The sequence below is a fragment of the Entelurus aequoreus genome, linkage group LG08 (assembly GCF_033978785.1).
Source record: "Entelurus aequoreus isolate RoL-2023_Sb linkage group LG08, RoL_Eaeq_v1.1, whole genome shotgun sequence".
In the NCBI taxonomy this organism is placed as follows: Eukaryota; Metazoa; Chordata; class Actinopteri; order Syngnathiformes; family Syngnathidae; genus Entelurus; species Entelurus aequoreus.
Window position 1 is genome coordinate 36,757,064 of NC_084738.1, and position 21,575 is coordinate 36,778,638.

Below are 21,575 nucleotides of genomic sequence, written 5' to 3' on the forward strand. Positions count from 1 at the left end.
GCAGTACCAACTGTGACTCCGGCTGCGGCAGCAAAAATAAGTCAACAAATAAAAGGGGTCTGATATTAAGTACATTTTTATTTATAGAAAAAAAAAAAGATGAAGATGTGAAGTAAAATAAACTACCGTCTGTCCTTTTTAGCGGCGCTGTAAGTACACAAGTTCACTGTCACTATGACCGCAGAAGAGCCGATACCTTTTACAACAACTATGTTTGCCCAGTCCAGCAAATTCTTGCTTTTAGTTTTAATTCTTACTTCCGATACTTGTGGAAATCTCCACAGAATTGTTAATGAATGGCGATGTCATTTTTTAATGACTGGTCAGTGGGCAAAGCTTTTTAAAAGGCTCTGATCTCTTACTGGTTTGGGGGTAATAATAATAATAATAATAACAATATTACATTTTACTTATAAGGCGCCTTTCAGGTCACTCATGGACACCGTACAAAATCAAAACAATAAAATCAATTGAATAAAAACAACAACAACAAAGATCGATAAGATTTACAGTGAAAAAGCAGTCAGGAATAGGTGTGTTTTGAGTCTCGATTTAAAGAGAGATATTGAGTCTATATTACGAAGGTCTGGTGGTAATGAGTTCCAAAGATGAGGGGCTGAGCGGCTGAAAGCTCAGGCACCCATGGTGGACAGTTTATATAAGGGGGCAGTGAGATGGATGGATGAAGAGGATCTTGGGGAACGTGAGGGCATGGCAACATGGAGCAGGTCAGAGAGATATGACGGAGAAAGGTTATGGATAGCTTTGAAAGTGAGGAGAATTATTTTAAATTAGATACGGTGTTTGATGGGTAGCCAATGAAGTTCTTGTAGTACTGTTATTTGCTCTGATCCTGTGTAGTATTCCCAAATCTAGCCTGCTCCTGAGTGGGCCAGTTCCAACACACAAATTACCAGCTTTAATCCTCAAGTTTGTCCTGGTTGAGCAGAAACCTTTCTTAGCAGGGCCGACCACTGGTCTTCTCAGTGTGTTGCTGTTTGTGTGTATGCAGGACCTGTCAGAACAACACCAGAAAACCCTGGTCGTTCTTAGGAAACAACAGACTTTGATCCTGGATGAGGAGCTTATCCAGTGGAAGAGGAGGCAGCAGCTATCAGGCAATGGGGGTCCTCATGAAGGAGGACTAGATATCCTCCAGTCCTGGTACAAAGAACAGAGATACTTAATTTTGTGATAAATAAGGTTTTTCCAGTTCACTTGTATTTTAAGATTACGTATTGTGAAACATAAAATAACCTGTCATGTTTTGTCCCTGTCCTCTTGTCTATAGGTGTGAGAAGCTGGCAGATCTAATCTGGACTAACAGGCAGCAAATCCGACGCTCTGAACATCTTACTCAACAACTTCCTCTGCCAGGCCCCATGGAAGATCTACTTAACAAACTCAATGCTGACATTACAGATATCATCTCTGCCTTAGTCACTAGGTGATCTTTGTACCTGCAAAACAATTAAATTATTGAAAGAGAGAAGGGAAAATATAATGATATTAACAGACAATGTTTTAACCTCAGGATTGAGACAATCGTGTTGGTGTTCAACACTGCAGCATAATCGCATACCGTATTTTTCAAATTATAAATCGCAGTTTTTTTTCATAGTTTGGCCGTGGGTGCGACATACACTCCGGAGCGACTTATTGTGTGAAATTATTAACACATTACCGTAAAATATCAAATAATATTATTTATCTCATTCGCGTAAGAGACGAAGCAAATGGGAGCAATCAACACACACACGTCAGCAATCGTCGCTCACACGTCAACCAATAAGAATTCGGCGGGGGAGGGTCATGGCAGAAGTGCATTGTGGGTCATGAGATGCTAACTGCTATATGCTATATGCTACTGCCGTAGCTATTAAAATGGATCACATCAACATTGGCGGTAACTTATAAAAACTGAGAAGGGCTGACTAAAATGGCACCGAAAAGAAAATCATATACTGCAGATTACAAGCTGGACGTAGTGAAATATGCAGCAGAGAACGGCAATCGAACAGCAGAAAAAGGAAACGGCGCATACCAGAGGCGACACCGGGGAGGAAGATTTCATCGGATTTAGCGATCGGGAGTGACAGATTGTTTGGTAAACGTATAGCATGTTCTACTATGTTATAGTTATTTGAATGACTCTTGCCATGATGTGTTGCGTTAACATATCAAGCACGTTCTCAGTTGGTTATTTGTGCGTCATATGGCGTACACTTATTCAGCCTGTTGTTCACTATTCTTTATTTTAAATTGCCTTTCAAATGTCTATTCTTGGTGTTGGATTTTATCAAATAAATTTCCCCCAAAAATGCGACTTATACTCCAGTGCGACGTATATGTTTTTTTCCTTCTTTATTGTGCATTTTCGGCCGGTGCGACGTATACTCCAGAGCGATTTATAGTCCGAAAAATACGGTAATTATTTCAAAATATGTTGAATTCTTGTTGGAGAACTTTATTCTAATAATCGTTATTGGGTTATTGTTAGAGTCTTGAGATCAAAGTCGTTTCCTTACAATTCATACAAAATGAATCTTACAAAATACTACATGTCTCATTTGCTTGGAAAATTGACTTCAGCATGTTAATACTATTTTTATGTCTAGCACCTTCATCATTGAAAAGCAACCGCCCCAGGTGTTAAGGACCCAGACCAAGTTTGCAGCCACAGTGCGCCTTCTGGTGGCCGGGAAACTCAATGTCCACATGAATCCACCTCAAGTCAAGGCTGTCATTGTTAGTGAGCAACAGGCCAAATCTCTACTCAAGAATGAGAGCACACACAGGTCAGATTTAGTGTCATTATAGATTATAGTGTACAATCATGCTTTTTTTAAGAACTGCTTCTGTAACTGATTATTTATTCTGTTCCATTTGAAGTGAAAGTAGTGGGGAAATTCTGAACAACAACTGTGTCATGGAGTATCACCAGGCCACAGGCACCCTCAGTGCACACTTCAGAAACATGGTATGATGACGTCTCACCTTAACCACTTTTTCTATTTATAATGAAATGTCATTAAGTGGCATATCAGAAGAAGCCATTACATGTATTTTAATCGCTTTAGGCAAGCACATTCATCAGTTCTTACGTTTTAACACTGTTTTGACGTGCATGGTCAGCCTGCCTTTTCCTTTTGGGACAAATCAGATATCTGTTGCCTTTGTTCCTACTATTATTGCATGTGCTTATTTAAAGGTTTAAATAGTGCATCTATTTTGTGTATGTACGCAGTCTCTAAAGCGGATCAAGCGTTCGGACCGCCGAGGAGCAGAGTCCGTGACGGAGGAAAAGTTCACTGTTCTGTTTGAGTCACAGTTCAGCATTGGAGGCAATGAGTTGGTCTTTAATGTCAAAGTAAGAACTTGCCAATGACCCTTTATTTTTGTATTTGATGGCTTTATCAGTAATTATATGTAGGGATGAGTGCCATAACTGTGTTCCATAATGGCACCGATGCAATCAAAAGAGCAATAAATACGGCTAAATTATTGCAGGTTCATGTAGCTAAGCATCCTGACACAGAGTCAGACGCTCTTTTAATGCTATATTGCTGACCTTAACTCGCCAGCAGCAGTGCTGATCTCCAACACAGCAAACTTATTTTGCTGTAGCGCTCCTAACAGCACCCAATACAGTATTTACTCATTAAGCAACAATTACGGCGAGCAAGGTGCATTCGCAATTCCCTGAATTGTTGACAGCAAATGCAATTAATTTTTTGTGAATTCTCTGTTTTCTGTATTGCTGCTGGTTTTGCTGCGATAATTCTGAAATAATTTATTCTATTTATACTGTTGAAATGTTTAAATTGCCACGGTGGAACCTCAATTTACGAACTTTATTGGTTCCTGAACGTGGTTCATGAATAGAAAAGTTCCTATAGTAAAGCATATTTCTCCGTAAGAAACAAGCTTTACATAAAAACTGTGTTCCAGCTTCAACAAAAGTCCAAATTTTAGGGAAATTTTGTACACTTTGTACACAAATATAATACTGTATATCAAACAAACATAATAAGGGGGTAATGGATCAACTATTTGTTTATTAACAAGCCAAAACAACAACGACGTGAGTGTTGGAAGACAAGCCGCTGAAAAAGGTGATCCTTTATTGACTTGTGTCCCGCTAACGTCTTTCCACCGCTGTGTGATATAAGTCCGCTTTGGCATATTTTTCCAGAAAAGTTTGGGCTCATCACAATTAAAAACGTGTTATGGTACAAAGCCTGCGTCATCAATTCTTCCATATTATTTGCTGGCTCCTTTGATGTACTCTTCGCAAATAGTTATTTTTGTAACTCCACAGCGATCCCCTCCTTCTATCCACGCTGATCTGTTGTATTTTAGGGACTCGTATTTAGTTAGTAAAATGGACAAAATTTGTCGAAGGCGAAAAAAACACAAAGGGCACACACACTGAAACACTGAGTAGTATACTCTACTGCGCAGCAAGCAATGTTGAGGCTCCACCTCCCCAAAATGGCTGCCAGTGGGACACCAAATGAATGAATGAAGCGTTCGTACACAGAGACATGGTTCGCACTAGGGATGTCCCGATCCATGTTTTTGCACTTCCGATCCGATACCGATGTTGTTTTTGCACTTCCGATCCGATACCGATACTGGCCTATCCGAGCATGTATTAAAGTTTAAAGTTTTTTAGCCTACTTAGTTGTCAGATTCATGTTGAAAAGGGTTTTAGTACTCTTGATAACAACTAGCCAGCTGAATTAGGTGAGTTTGAATAATACACAATGGTTGGTAACAAGAAACTGACCTGTTTATTCAAGGATAAACACAAAATAGACAAAATTATACATGACAAACAGAAATGGCATCATTGAACAGTAAAAAAGTGAACAGTATAAAGTGCAAATAATGCTGTAAACATTATTTAAAAAAGCAAAACACACTAACGACCTGAGTGGGATAAAATGTCTATAACTCAGCATCAATACTTGCTCTTGAACAAGTGTAAACTTAAAATATATGTATATATATATATATATATATATATATATATATATATATATATATATATATATATATATATATATATATATATACACACTCCCTTCAATTGTTTGCTTCGCGAACGTTTCTGTCAGAGTTAGTTGGGTAGGACCTTTCTTTTTCTTTTCGTCAGTTTTCTTTAGAAATTCTTCATATTCTTTACGGTGGTATTTCGCTAAATGCTTGATCCGATTTGTTGTATTAAAATGTCTTACAACTTTACCACCACGCTTGACTTTATTGTGGCATGTTTTGCTCTCCACCTCTTCATCTTTTTCGTTTTGTAGGGTAAAATAATCCCACATAGCTGACATTTTTACCGGTAACTTCCGCTCGCCTTTCGGAACCGGCATCCGCTTCCGATTAGGACGGTAAGGACACAGACCTGTGGATGTGTTGAAGGTGTGCTGGAAAATGCAGAACGGAACAGGGAGCAGCAGAAAAGTGGAATGTATTATTTAAATCGGTGCGTTGGAAAACACGGGCCGGAATTTTTTTTTTTAACTGGATCTGGATCGGCATTTTCCCGTGCCTTGCCGATACACATTTTTTGGCAAATATCGGCGGCCGATCCGATCCAAATATCGGATCGGGACAACCTTAGTTCGCACACGTAGGCAAATTTGGCTTGAACTAATGGTTTTTAAATTGAAAAGTTTGGAAAAAGATGAGTTTGTAAATCAAGGTTCCATCTGTTACACTTTCATGTGACAAAATTCCGTAAAAAATAAAAAAACATTGTCAAAATGTGAATGTTTTCCATCTATCGGGCATCGTTTGGCCATTGTTTGATCACCGGCACCGTTTCTAATGTACCGTTTAGGTTAAAATGTAAAAGATACCCATCCTTACTTATAAGACAAATCCACAATGTTTTAACCTATTTTTAAACCTGTCTTTGTTCCTACCCTTTTTTTTTGTAATCCGCAGACTTTATCACTACCTGTAGTAGTGATAGTTCATGGTAGTCAGGACAACAATGCCACAGCAACAGTACTTTGGGACAACGCTTTTGCTGAACCAGTGAGTTGTATAGTCCTATTCCTGTTCCAATATGACATTACAGTAAAGTATGTCAGAGGTCATATTAATGGTGTATTATTTTTATACCGTAAAAACAAACCGAACTGAACTGCCCTAGACTCTGCACTTTTGTGTAGTGTTTTGTAAAATTAGACTTTGTAGATGAGCTGTCATAAAAAACAATATTTGTCACTTGGGCAGCAACTTTAAAGTAGTTAGGAGGATTTCTCTCATTTTCTTACCCTTGTGTTGCCAGGGCAGGGTTCCATTTGTCGTGCCAGACAAAGTTCTATGGACCCAACTTTGTGAGGCGCTTGATATGAAGTACAAAGCAGAAATGCATAGTGAATATGGGCTGTCAGAGGATAATCTGGTCTTCTTGGCGCAGAAAGCTTTCACAAGTACAAGTAATAATGCAGAAGAATTCCGCAACATGACCATATCATGGGCCCAGTTTAACAGGGTAAGGCTATTGTCTTTCCACCAGTTCTAATGCGCTCCGCTCCCTCTTTTGTAATTTAAGGGAAACGTGTTAATGTGGCACATCTTAGGTTCTTGTACCTACCTGTTACTCAGCAATTCTCATCTATTCTATTTGTAGGAAAGCTTACCTGGACGTAACTTCACCTTCTGGCAGTGGTTCGATGGTGTTATGGAACTCATGAAGAAACATCTCAAGCCTCATTGGAATGATAGGTAATAACCACATATTTCCTCTTTGTTGCGACAAACTGGTAACTGTAAAAGTACTTCATGAAATCATCCATTAAATTATCATAATCAATAACATATTGAATAACCGTAGCATTAATATTTTCCAGTACAGGTAACGTACCGCTATTTAAAAAAAGATATTCAAAATAAGCTTTTTAAAAGAAGATTAACTATTGTTTGGATTTTACTGACGTCATGTCCGGCTCATGTCCGCTCCATTAAATATGCTTTTTGTGGTCAAGCTAGCTCTGTTCTCAATGGGTACTTGGCCCCATTCAGCCTTTCTCGAAGAAAAAATGCCCAATGCTTGTGTTGTTTTCGGCTGTAAGAAAAGTTCAAATCGCAAAAAGGATAAACGTTTCTTCAGAATCACTCGAGAGGTTATCAAAAAGGTCGGAAGAGTGCAAGATTTTACGAAACGACGGCGAGAAAAGCGGCTCACACTCCAGTCCAAAAGAGCACAGTTTGCAGTGATCACTTTGTTAAAGGTTTGTTTGATATACATTTAACCTTTATTATTTCCCATTTATTAATTATCTTGATACTATATGTATTTCTTAAACACATTTTTGCTAAGTGTATTTTGAAAAGCACCATCTCGGCAAGTCTAAATAAAAAGAAAGCAAATGTGAGCAAAGCCTAAAAGAGTTAAGCTTTTACCAAAAGCAACAATCATAAACAAAGTTTTCAGCACATACACAATGTTGACATTTATAGTTCTATTTTGATAAAGACAGGGGAAAACATGCTACTTGTAAACGGCGCATGCAACAGCAACAAACATGGCATCTTAGACGCAAATTTAAATCATGAAACACAACTTTACCTGAGCAAAAACGATGCGTATTTATCCGGGAGAGTCTTGATACCAATTTGCTTGACCCAACCACACACAAAGAAGTCGAAGACCTTGTGTTGTTCCAATTTTCCATCTGTTTTGTCCTATAGAATGGCGTCTAAAGCACAATAGTTAGATATGTCTGAGAACACGGACGACATATAACCCTTGGTATCACTCGACAAATCTTTTTTTGACAATGTATAGGGATCTATTCCATTGCATGGTTGGATTTTTTTGCTCGTATCTCCTTTTTGCAGGGAGATTTAAGCCTCTTTTGTACTCAGATAGTTTGTGCGCTGCTTGCTCTACAACCACCACTGGTTTTCACTAAGCATTTACTTTACTTTTAAATTACTAAAAGCTTAAATGCCTAACTTACAGTAGTAGTAGAAAATAATGCCTAATTGTATATCTGAATTGCGGGCAGTCAATTAAAAACATAACATAATTTAAGAGACAGCAAAACATTTGTTAATAAATCTGGATTATTTCAGGGCCATCCTGGGTTTTGTTAACAAGCAACAGGCACAGGACATGCTAATGTCCAAACCTAACGGCACATTCCTGCTAAGATTCAGCGACTCTGAGATTGGCGGTATCACCATTGCTTGGGTGGCTGAGAACCCCAACAAACCAGGTACCAAGTTTGTGCACTTACTGTAACTCTTTAGTCATCAGAAGAATGTAATAACAACTGAAGTTAATGTAATATTCAATTCGAAACTTTATGCAGCAATAATCCGGCAGATGAACAATTTATGTCTTTCATTTTAGTGCTGAATGAAAGCTTGTACATAAGTACATTTGACAAATTTGTTTCTTTAGTTTAGACCATTCTTCTGAAATCAAGTGGAAGAAAAATAACATTCCTTGTTATAACCAAATGTTGTCCTTTTCATAAGTAATGTTACCTATATTTGCTGTAATCTGTTATGATCATACTGAATGTACACATGAGGAATCTCCAGAAATAGTATACACTGCAAAATGAGTATTAGTAAAAGTGGTGAATTTGATTGTGTTCCTATCTTTGAGCAGGTGAAAGGCTTGTATGGAATCTGTTGCCTTATACAACCAAGGACTTCTCCATTCGCTCCTTAGCTGACCGCATCAGTGATCTGAATCATCTTCTGTTTCTCTATCCTGACCGGCTCAAAGATGAGGTCTTTGCCAAGTACTACACGCCTCAACTATGTATGTATCTGCAATAAACCCTGCGACCATTCTTTTTACTCCTCTGCCTGAGGCTTAAATAGCACCTATTATGCAAAACCAACTGTTCTTACCTGTTGGTATCTATTTTTGTGTATTTGGGATCTGCATAAGTCCCGAAAGTTTTAACTCAAACCATGGAGACAGGGCAGGTATATTTCTTCATACTGTACTTCCTGCGAATCAGCCGTTTGGAATTTGCCCAATTTGTGACGTTTTATCAAGTTTGATGTCAGCTGATATCTTACACCAGACTTCCTTTTTATTGTCATTAAAATTTAAACTTTACAGTACAGATAAGAACAAATTTCGTTGCATTAGCTCATGGTGAGTTAATCCATTGTTGGGGGGAATTGAGGGGATTGTTATGATGCGTTCAAGAGTCTTACGGCCTGAGGGAAGAAGCTGTTACAGAACCTGGAGGTTCTGCTACGGAGGCTGCAGAACCTTTTTCTAGAGTGCAGCAGTGAAAACAGTCCTTGGTGGGGGTGGGAGGAGTCTCTGCAGATTTTCTGAGCGATTTCCTGGATAGGAGGAAGAGGAGTCCTGATGATCTTTTCCGCCATCCTCACCACTCTCTGCAGAGACTTCCAGTCTGAGGCACAGCAGGCTCCAGTCCAGACAGAGATGCAGTTGGTCAGTAGGCTCTCTATAGTGTCTCTGTAGAATGGGGGGAGGGAGCTGTGCTTTTTTCATCCGACGCAAAAAGTGCATGCGCCGCTGAGCTCTTTTTACAAGAGCTCCGGTGTGTAGGGACCAGGTCATATTGTCAGTTATCTGCACCCCCGGGAACTTGGTGCTGCTTACCATCTCCACCGCTGTGCCGTTGATGAAGAGTGGAGCGTGACTGGACTGGTGCTTCCTGAAGTCGACGATGATCTCCTTGGTCTTGTCGACGTTCAGGACCAGGTTGTTGGTTATGCACCAGTCAACCAGATGTTTCACCTCCTCCCTGTAGTCCATGTCGTTGTTGTCACGGATGAGGCCCACTACTGTCGTGTCGTCCGCATAGTTCACAATGTGGTTAGTAGTGGACCTGGCGCAGCAGTTATGGGTCATCAACGTGAACAGCAGCGGACTCAGGACGCAGCCCTGGGGGGAGCCGGTGCTCAGGGAGATGGAACGGGGTGTGTTGTCGCCCACTCTCACAGACTGGGGTCTGTCTGTGAGGAAGTCAAGCAGCCAGTTGCAAAGGGGGGTACTGAATCCAAGTGGGCCCAGTTTGCTCACCAAGTGCTGCGGGATGATGGCGTTTGAGCGCCGAGCTGAAGTCCAGAAACAACATCCGCACGTGTGTCCTTTCCTTCCAGATGTTCTAAGCTCAGGTGGAGTGCAGAGGAGATGGCGTCCTCTGTGGAGCGGTTAGGGGGATAAGCAAACTGGTATGGGTCGAATGTGGGGGGAAGTCTGGAGACAATATATTCCTTTACCAGCCTCTCCAAGCACTTCGTTATGATGGGGGTGAGTGCCACGGGGCGATAATCATTGAGGTAGGAGATTGTGGGTTTTTTAGGCACTGGAAGGATTGTGGCCGTCTTAAAGCATGATGGTACCACAGCCTGGGTCAGCGAGGTGTTGAAGATGTCTGTGAGAACCCCAGCCAGCTGGTCTGCACATCCCTTAAGCACCTTGCCCGGAATGTCATCAGGTCCTGCTGCTTTCCGGGGGTTCACCATCTCCATATATAGTATAGATTTACCCGAAGAGCTTTGCGCGAGTCCGCCATTGTAGTTCCAAAGTTGATGTCAATAAGTTCCTTTTTGTTGTTGTGGGGCAGACTGGCTCGTACATGCACATGCATTCTCCGCTATTGCCATTTCTAATACAAAATAGTGTACAGTTCTAACTAATATCTGTCAGTAGACTCCTTATGGAAGCGGTAAAAACTACAACATGGCTAGCGGGGAGAAGACACAGTCAAAGGAGAGTCACGAAAATAAGACCGCCCACAAAACGGCACACCCTGAAGAGATGGTCGAAAAGCTGTTTGAATGTGATCCGTAAAACATTAGCTATGTAACATTTTGGTCCCTTTTAATACAGGACATATTAATGCAAAAAAAATGAATTCTCACTTCATGTGAATATTTATTTATATTAAGAAATGTAGCAACATTTTTACATGAAATTATCTAACTTAAGCCCATTTTATGTCTGTCTTACAGCAAAAGCAGTGGATGGTTACGTAAAACCACAGATCAAACAAGTTGTGCCAGAGTGAGTTATTTCATGATCTACTAACTAAATACATACTGCAATATACTAATTAAATATGTCCTCCTTTTTACACTAATACACAAACACACACCCATACAACTCAATGTTTGACAGTAGGAATGGTGTTTTTGTGTTCATATTCAGCATGTATGTGATGTGGAATCTGAGCTGAGGATGTTGTTGTGGCTTGTGCAGCCCTTTGAGACACTCGTGATTTAGGGCTATATAAGTAAACATTGATTGATTGATTGATTGATTGATTGATTGATTGATGTATGTGCTTCTGAACATTCTAAGCAACTTCTTGCTGGAGAGCTCAACTATGGTCTCATTTGACCATGTCAGGTTCTCCTAAGCCTTGTCTAAATCCTTCAAGTGTTCATAGCCAAACATCAAACAGATATACACGTGCGACCTTGCGGGAAAAGTGTTACCTATATTTTGGTTACCAGGCTTCTTGTTGAAAGACAGGACTCATCTGTGTGCTAGATGCGTGCTGTTGGGCTCAGTGCTCTTGCTGTTTGGTTTGTGCTCTGTTATGTGTGACCTAATGAGGGTTCTTTCAGTTTTTTGGTCAGCTCCTGCTTTTTGTGTGGGTTGTGCTTTTTAACAGTCCAAATCACGAATAAGTGATTGTCAAGCTGAAGTTTGATTACCCTCTGGGTGCAGTTTATTTGTTTGGTCTGGTTTGAACGATGAATGTGTGTGCAGACCAAAACTGGTCCAAGACTACATTCTAAAATAAGTCTGGCATGTTACCATTACTACTGAATCAGGTAAGACTCTAAATGGCATGATATTGATGCAGCCGGCCTATAAACCAGGGGTGTGCAAACTTTTTCCACCAAGGGCTGCTAACAAAAAAACACTTTGATATTCTTCACTACACTAAAACCAATCCAATGAAGGTTTAACATTTGATATATACAAAGTTTTCCCTTTCACATGACTGTGTGAATTATTAATTCAAGGGGGTATTTGTTTTTTTCATGCAATTTTAAGTTTACAAACCTATCAATTGGTTTGACCAAAGAAAGTATAGTGTAGGAGTGAAAGCAACATGTTTCTGGACTGTAAGAAGCCAGAATGCCATTTGTGTTACATACATTTTTTTAATCATAATCTTTTGAGGCCAAAGTTAAATTTTTAAGACTTGGTGTCCCTAAGAAATTCAATGTTTTCTTCAAAATATCAACTTGATATTATGAGATAATGATAATTGTGGTAGAGTTGTAATAAAACAGTGTGTCACATCCCTGTGACAGATTCACCACTCCCAACCCTGAACCGAGCGGAACAACTCCCATCTTCATGGACCAGACACCTTCTCCCTCTGTTGTCAACCCCAACAATTTTGCCGCCTTCCCCTCAATGTAAGCATGTACCCTTTTTTTTTTTTAACTACAAAAGTACGCCTTTTGCTTTTCAGATTAACATTGTAACATTTAAAAAGTTGACAGTTATATAAAATATTGAGATTATCCAACCCTTATTGTAGAGTATTCATTTTCAAATTGTACACACTTTCAATATTGCCGGACTTCCACGTGAGCAGCGAAGTGTCCTTTTCTACTGGCCAGACAAAGGCACACTTAGGGCTGCAATGATTATACAATTAATTTGGTTGGAGAAAAGCTTTGATTCATATTCTGTTGCTTCGATTAATCATTGAATTAAAGTAACTAATAGAAATTGATAAAAATCTGGACACATGGATTGCCCAGAACTTAAAATACACGGAAATAGTTCCCGTACAGCCGCTGCAATAGAACGCTTTTTATTTTAGAGCGGTGGTGTGTGTGTACTGTGATCTGTGGCACAAATGTTAAAAGTGCACATTTTTAGTTTTTTCTTATGTCTTTTAAATATTTAAATACGCATTGAGGTTATAAAGTGGGATTTATCCGATTAATCAAACAAATTAATCAATAGATTACTCGATTACTAAAATAATTGATCGCAACAGCACTAAGCATACCTGTGCAATAATCATGATGTGTAATCAGCATCTTAATTTGCCACATCACTGATGTGGATAGATTATCTCAGCAAAATGGATATGCTAACTAATGCAGATGTAAACATATTTGTCAATAACATTTGACAGAAATAGTCTAAATGTGTGTAGATTTTGTGAACCAAAAATGTCGGTCTTTTAAACCATAAAAAATGGGGGCAGAAATAAAAGGGTTGCATTTATTTTGTATTTTTCAAGCTACAACAGCGATTGTTTTTTGTGTAATTATATTAACATTATTGTGTTGTCTCAGGGCGGACACCATGTTGGATGCAGAGGCAGATTTTGACCTGGATGACACCATGGATGTGGCTCGACATGTGGAGGAGCTGCTCCGTAGGCCCATGGCTAACCAATGGAGTAGTCAGCAGTCCTGAATGAGACACATGCCATCACCCATGTGACCGTGTCACCAGAGACCCGCAAAAGGGACTTTATAGACGGGACTTTGTGTAAAGATAACAGTCAGGTATTGAATTGCCTTTTGTTTATCCCCGTTTACACTGCACACCAAATCAGATTTTTTTTTGCCCTCAAGTGACAGAACTGATTTTTTTTTGCCAGTCTAAATGCTCCAATGTGCTTCAAATCTGATCTTTTTGCACCAGGAGGTAGTCCAAATCCGATTGGAATCTGATCTTTTTAAATATGACTTCAGTCTAAACGCAATGACTCGTATGTGACTTTTTCATCAGCTTTGTGCGAGCTATGTCATTCGTGTGAGCATGGAAAGACAGAGCCTGCCAGCGGAAGTGGATATTTCATCACAACATCCGGTTACGGAGAGCTTTTTTCGACGGCCGAATTTTCGGTGCATCACTAGTAAATAGTGTGAAAATAATAGGCTAAATGTAATGTATGAATATGTATTTTGATTCCGAAGAAATAGCGATTAAAAAACAAAACGGAATTGACACTGTGGCGTAATTGCTTACATGTTCCGTATATTGCATAAATTGTTTACATAAATGTGTTGAAAAATAAAGCTAACGTAGATCCAAACTGATGTCCGTGTTGCCTCTACTTAACAGCCATAAAAGGAACCCTCAAAAATATATTACACTATATATGTTCATTCACACATTACATTACTTACATTTATTTTCACATATGAAAACACTCATTTTTAAGGTGTGGCGACTTTATTTTATTTTGTAGTAGTTCTAGCGACTTCCTTGTTTGTTCACGGAATCCGGTCAACTTTCTTTGTTTACACTTCAGCAAAATGCGTCAAGGTCACGTTGGGGCCACATTGGGGCCTGTGTGCTTTTATACTGGAGTCTGATAAAGATCACATTTTACTTACAGTGTAAACAATCCGCTAGAAAAAATCTGATTTAGAACAAATCTGATTTGGGCCACTTTGGCCTGCAGTGTAAACGTGGTCTTAGTGTGTTTTAGTATGTTTGTATAGAGTAAAAAAATCAGAAACCTGTTGGCACTATTTGATGGCAGGCAAAAATGTCTGGGTTTTTTTCAGATATATATCTTACTAATACTAAAGAACAGGATTATAGATACCCACATCAACTTCAGTATTAATGTAAAAAAAATACATAAGCTCATCTACCTTTTTCTTCATGTTGTAATTGTGTACCGGTAATGTTTTAATGTGTTACAGGGATGCTCATTTACCTGTACAATTATACAGGCAATTGGGTAAACTGCATGCAATGTATATAGAAAGTATATCAAAAACAAACATTTGGCATTTTAAACTGCAATTACATTGATACAACTGTTTTGTTTAATATGTTTGCCTAAATGTATTCCATAGAAGTGAGGTGTGTACAGTATATAGACGTGGTCAGGAGACTAGCATCTCTGCCATTGCCAAAGGAACCATGTATGGCCTTCTCTGGTGGTCAGTAGTTTTAGGGAACTCGTCTGGACTTATCGTATTTAGGCACTGCTTTACGCCTTCTGAACAGTAAACATACAATAAATGGCAAATTAGATGATAACCTTACAGAATTTAGCAACTTTAAGATTAGCCAATAGCTACTTTCCTTACTGATGATTTGGCAACAGTGTATACCAAAATATTGCCATAAAAGAAGAGACAATTATTGCCTTGGTCGCACCCCACTTAGTATAGTGGGAAAGTTTGTATGTGAACTTGTTTTTCACAGAGTGACATGATCGTTTGCCACAAGCATGAACTTTTCCCAACTATTTTTAGTGACCTTAAATGTAATATGAGCGTGGATGAATGAACAATAATTGCAATAAAAGTATTTTTTTACTCGTTACACTTAGACGTTGAGGGAAGTAATACAATCATAGCGATCGAATATTAACAACAAAATTCTCACATTTACACTGACACTGTGGCCTACAGTACAAATTATTTTCAGACATTGGCTTCACTGGATTGTCAAAATCTGGCATTTTGCCGACTAATACTAACCGAACCGTACCTAAACACAAGCAACTCTCTGTCGCACTCAAGGTAATAATTAACCTTTTGATAACATTTCAAGGTCCAAGGGGCCTTTCCTTATTTGTCATTATCAAAGCGTATAAATATACACACGAGAATGAAATGCTGTTCTCAACTAGCGCTCCAGTGCAAAAACAAATAAAAATTATAAAAACATACAATTTGGATATGTTACGAAATACAGCTCTGTGAGGCTAGCTAGCATCTTCACTAATATTAACATTTGCAGTTGCAGTACTTGTACGAACGTAACTAAAATAATCCAAATATATACATTTGGAAAGTTGTGTTGGTATTAATCCATGCATTCTTTAGGTTCTGACCTTTTCCTTGCCTTTAACCACAGTGGCTTACTCTTCACTAGAGGGAGACAAAGCACAAGAAACTGGAGAAATTACTGTACAGTAAAACATTAGTAGACTAACTCACTTTTCACTTTTAAATCAATAATATTATATTACATTTCATGGTAATAATGTCAGTAAAATACCAGCCGCCTGTGAGAAATGGAAAGGTTCTATTGCCTCAAAGCCTAAAGCCCACGTCAGAAAACTACGAACAAGGTTTGGCGCCCCACTGAAAAAGAAAAGAGTCACAAGGAATAGTTAACATGGCAAATGTTGAACTCCAATATGGAACACATGTATCAGACCACCACCCATTGTTTAAATTTACTGTCATGAAAAAAAAGAAAAATAGTAAATTACATTTTTAGTCATTATTATTTCTTCATAAGACATCAAATTGTAGTTATTTCATTGAATTTATGAACAGAGTAAGCATCTCAAACTATTAAAATTATATATTTTGAAATGTGTTTATTTTAAAAAATGGAATTGTTTTAGTTTACTTGACAAATAAATAACCAGAACATTTTTAGTTTTTAACATATTTTTATTATATTTGTTCAATAGATGTTTGGGTTTTTTACACAGATTTGTCCAGCATGAAACAATGATTGTGTAGCTCTTGTATCCTTTATTTTTCTGTATTGGGCTTATTTGAAAAAAAAAAAGTCTGGATACAGCTGCCTTACAGTGAGTTTCCATATGTGGTTACTTGCCTTGTTTACATGACCCTTCTTAACAATATTCAATGCCTGTTACCATGCTGCCTTTCTTATCTTCATCGTAGACTCAACATGAGCTTTTTACCAAATTTTAACGACTATACATTGGGGAAAACAAGTATTTGATACCGATGTGAAATTTTAATTGTAGATTTATTTTTACAGAAAGATCACTCATTTCCCCCATTGTATAATATGTTTCTCCCACCAGTGTTATTTACTCTATCTACTGTGATTTTTGGAAAAGCAAGTTGCAGTGCTTACAGACCGCTGTACATTGGATTTCATCACTCTGTCTTGACTGTCGTTACTTAACCTATCGTATTTATAAATGGTTGATTTATATATGCTAGTAAGGTAAAGTTTTGTACCTGACAAGTGGCCTATATAAATCAACCATGTATAGGCTAAATTAACCTCTTCAACATTCTTAACCTACTGTATTTTCCGGACTATAGAGCTGCACCTACTGAATTTTAGAAGAACCTTTTTTTTTCCCCATGCCGCACCGGACTATAAGCCGCAGATATATATGTTGTGGAATTAGTTATATACACAGACATATTCTGTAAATGTTTATTTACATACCTTAATTGTTTCCAAATGGTGTCTGTAACACGGCAGTAAAACAAATGATCAAACAAAAGACGAGTCATCAGCTAAACAGACTCAATAACTCCACTGTGACGTTTTGGTGAGGTTACTGAGGAAACTATACAAAAAGAATGCTATTGTAAGTTAATAATACTAACACAGACACTTGTAAACATGTTAGCATATTAGCTCATGCTAACGACGCTAGTGTCATTATATTACGATAGCACATACAAAAATGCATGAAAACACTCCGACAGACATCACACATGGGACGACTTAGTAAGAATAGTTTTAGTTATATTGTAAAACTTAAAAACGTTAATTGCAGTGATGAGTGAAGAATCCTTACGAGTAGAAACGCTAGGGACGGCTGGAAGGCAAAAAGGTACTACCCGTAAATGGAAAGACACTTGCAGTGAGCAAACTTGATCATAAGCTGGCGCCGTAGCACAAACAATAAAACATTTTCTAGGTGTATTTGCTTGTTTTTTGGGGATTTTTTAACAATTTTTAAAAAATCCATAAATTAGCTGCACCGTCTTATAAACTGCAGGGTTCAAAGTGTAAGAAAAGAGTAGCGGCTTACAGTCCGGATTTTACAGAAAATTAAAGGTATTCTATTAGATGCCTTTCTTGTTGCTGCCTAAATGCACTGCATATTAAGGCAGAAGACGGGTACTTTGATGAAGGTCAAGTAAGGAGAGTCAAGCAAGTATGTAGTATTTATGGTCACCCTGAATGTGAATAGACGGGTTTAGTTCTTCGTTTTGTGTTGTTTTTACTGTGAACCCTAATCATGCTTATTGAATACACAACAGTTGTCAAAATTAAAACCGATCGATCTTTATGGAGAAAATGCATATGCCTCATAATGGCATTGTTTTAAGTGAACAATTGTTGATCTTTTGATTGTGAAATGAAATGGAAGTATTTTCTGGGTTGTACTTACCGTACTATGATCTGGTCATGCTTTAGGAATTGCTAAGGGACAAGACTGCTCAGTACAGTATAGGACTTTTAGAGACATGCCAGTCATCTAGGGCTCAACAAAAGAATATTCAAAAAACGGGGGGGTCCAAAGTGCGGACCGGGTGCCATTTGTGGCCTTTCTGGTCGTTGGTATATTCTAAAAATTAAATACAGTAAAGCCTTGTTTATTGCGGCCAATTGGTTCTGGACCTGACCATGGTAAATTTATTTCCGCAAAGAAGGAATTTTCATTATAAAAGTAATATTTTTATAGCTAGAACATAAAAAAAACTATTTACTACCTTCAAAATACAATTAACGTGACACAATACCTAGACATGAAATAATGCCCACATGGTCACTTTTACACTCGTTATATCCAATATTGTAATGCGCCCTGAGGCTGAGCCAATCAGTGGCCATGATACTGAACAGCATTCTGATTGGTTTGGTCTCATCTAGTGGCCAGTACGGCTGTAATATTTAGAATTTTAGTTCATTTAGCCATTTTTATGCTTGAAAATCATTAGGTAAAAGTTTGGCCAAAAATACGTAGAATTTACCCGATATGTCAAGGAACGACCGTTAGTATACATAAGAGATATTATACTAATAATGCTTTGTCAGTTATAACACAAAAGCTCAATGTAATTTTTTTTTCAAATAGCTTAGCATATATTGGCCTTCAATGGATTGGTTTTACTAACTTTAAAGGACAAAAGGTAGTCCCTAAATTTTTTTTGTATGCAGCCCTCGGTCGAAAAAGTTTGGATACCCCTAGTTTGAAGGATGTGAATTAAAAATACACCGAAACCTCAAGGAAACCTGCTGTGACAAAAAGCCAAACCAGCCTCAAATTATTTTAACATGGTATACTATATTAACTGTATATAATGTCCTGTGGATACACACTTTACAGTAGGGAAGATATTCATATGGCCCCATTCCTGTGTGGATCTTGTGTGAGAGGAAGGGGGGAGGGCTTAATCATTGTTGCAATGCAGTCTGCTGAAAATGATGGAAAGCACCACTCTACATAGCAACTGATGCTGTGGTCAAAGTTGAAATTGCCACAAAACACATTTTAGGATATTCAACACTCTCCTGCCATCCCCCAATTCGCCACGTTTCATATGTCAGGTTAACTGTGACAAATAAGGCCATATGAATCCCCTTCCTACTGTAATTGTGCGGTTATCAGTGAGGAAGCACTCATGCTCACATCAACAATTACTTGGTGTTCTTGCTTGTGTCGACATAAAACTACATGTCTTACGTTGGCTGCCCAAGTTCCTGCCGTTTGTACAGTCTGTAGCTTGCTTGTACAAATTATGCTTTATTTTGTTTGAGTTTTGTGAATATAGGAAATTAAAAGTATTTTTTGCCAGTTTGTTGGTGTTTCTTAATCGATGTGATCGTTCTCACCACTTGTTGAGCTTGAAGAATGAAACAAAACTACAAGGAGCAATTGTCGAGCAGAAAAATATGAAATGATATATGTATTGTATAATAGGAACGTGCAATGATGCAGACAACTACAACAGGGTTGCACTTTATTGAACATGTTTTGTTTTTAATAAATTAAAGGTTTTTATTGGCTGAAGTGAAGCTTTTATAGTTTTGACTTCTCCTATGCAGATGTATTTTGTCATTAAAACATTTACATAAAAAATGCACTGCAGAAGGAAATTACGTTGCATTTCTAACCCACAATCAAAAAAAGTGAAAAACATTTTATCAAACAGAGTCCTTCAATGATAGAAGAGTTTTGACAAGCTCAGGCTTCTCCTTCGCACCACTGCTAGACATAACTTGTGCTGGTCAAAGACTGGGCAGCAGTCTTGGTTTACCTAGTGATCACGCAACGGGATGCACACTCCCAGTCTTATTTGCGCCAAAGGTTCTGTATTGAAAAATAATAAATAATAGTAATACATTTTATTTATAAGGCGGGCATCACGGTGGCAGAGGGGTTAGTGCGTCTGCCTCACAATACGAAGGTCTGAGTAGTTTTGGGTTCAATCCCGGGCTCGGGACCTTTCTGCGTGGAGTTTGCTTGTCCTCCCCGTGACTGCCGGGGTTCCCTCCGGGTACTCCGGCTTCCTCCCGCCTCCAAAGACATGCACCTGGGGATAGGTTGATTGGCAACACTAAAATTGGCCCTAGTGTGTGAATGTGAGTGTGAATGTTGTCCGTCTATCTGTGTTGGCCCTGCGATGAGGTGGCGACTTGTCCAGGGTGTACCCCGCCTTCCGCCCGATTGTAGCTGAGATAGGCTCCAGCGACCCCGAAGGGAATAAGCAGTAGAAAATGGATGGATGGATGGATTTATAAGGCGCCTTTCTGGGCACTCAAGGACACCGTACAAAGTCAAAGCAATAAAATCAAATTGGATTAAAACAACAACAACAACAAATATAGAGAAGATAAGATTACAATGAATAAGCAGTCAGGAATAGGTGTGTTTTGAGTCTTGATTTGAAGAGGGATATTGAGTCTAAGTTACGAAGGTCTGGTGGTAAAGAGCTCCAAAGATGTTCATCAGTCAACTCATTGGTGTTAATTTTCAATCTATCAACATAAAAAAAATCAAATCAAAATCAAATTACAGGATGTTATTTATGTAGTTGGCTCATTTTCCTCCACTGGTGTAGTAACATGGGTTGTTTTTTTTATACATATGTAGCATAATCTGCGAAGATTTGCTATTGCGACATCTAGTAGACACATTTAGATCAGCAGTTTCTTTCATTCAAAAAATTTCGGCTAATTTTTATACTCAGCAAACTCATCCCGCAAGCCGGATAAAACCTATTCAGGCCCGCGGGCCATACATTTGACATCTCTGCCTTACAACAAGGATCCTCGACTAAATTGTTCTAGGGGCCACATTTCCAGATAAGGGTTTTCCCGAGGGCAATATTTTGGTACTGGCACAGCAATGTATTTCGATACTTCTCTCAATAAAGGGGACCTTACAAAATGGCATTATTGGCTTTATTTTAACGGGAAATGTTTTGATACATTAAACATATGTTTCTTATTGCAATCAAAGAATATTTTTGGCATTGAGTAAGATAGTGAACATACTAGACAACTTCACTTTTAGTATCAATCAATCAATCAATGTTTATTTATATAGCCCTAAATCACAAGTGTCTCAAAGGGCTGTACAAGCCACAACGACATCCTCGGTACAGAGCCCACATACGGGCAAGGAAAAACTCACCCCAGTGGGACGTCGGTGAATGACTATGAGAAACCTTGGAGAGGACCGCATATGTGGGTAACCCCCCCCCCCCTCTAGGGGAGACCGAAAGCAACGGATGTCGAGTGGGTCTGACATAACATTGTGAAAGTCCAGTCCACAGTGGATCCAACACATCAGCGGGAGTCCAGTCCACAGCGGGGCCAACAGGAAACCATCCCGAGCGGAGACGGGTCA

The 21,575-nt window shown here is 38.7% G+C and overlaps 1 protein-coding gene across 1 annotated transcript in view; it reads left to right on the forward strand.

Moving 5' to 3' along the window:
- The window catches only part of LOC133655847 (signal transducer and activator of transcription 5B-like), a 45,404-nt gene extending 25,493 nt beyond the window's left edge, over positions 1 to 19,911 (forward strand). The window contains exons 7-19 of the mRNA XM_062056412.1: positions 1,013 to 1,164; positions 1,292 to 1,447; positions 2,619 to 2,798; positions 2,893 to 2,980; positions 3,248 to 3,370; positions 5,959 to 6,051; positions 6,308 to 6,514; positions 6,653 to 6,747; positions 8,101 to 8,243; positions 8,645 to 8,800; positions 10,984 to 11,035; positions 12,301 to 12,408; positions 13,306 to 19,911. Of these exons, the coding sequence (XP_061912396.1) occupies positions 1,013 to 1,164; positions 1,292 to 1,447; positions 2,619 to 2,798; positions 2,893 to 2,980; positions 3,248 to 3,370; positions 5,959 to 6,051; positions 6,308 to 6,514; positions 6,653 to 6,747; positions 8,101 to 8,243; positions 8,645 to 8,800; positions 10,984 to 11,035; positions 12,301 to 12,408; positions 13,306 to 13,429 (1,677 nt within the window). The 3' untranslated portion in view covers positions 13,430 to 19,911. The remainder of the gene's footprint in view (positions 1 to 1,012; positions 1,165 to 1,291; positions 1,448 to 2,618; positions 2,799 to 2,892; positions 2,981 to 3,247; positions 3,371 to 5,958; positions 6,052 to 6,307; positions 6,515 to 6,652; positions 6,748 to 8,100; positions 8,244 to 8,644; positions 8,801 to 10,983; positions 11,036 to 12,300; positions 12,409 to 13,305) is intronic.
- Positions 19,912 to 21,575: the final 1,664 nt, after the last annotated feature.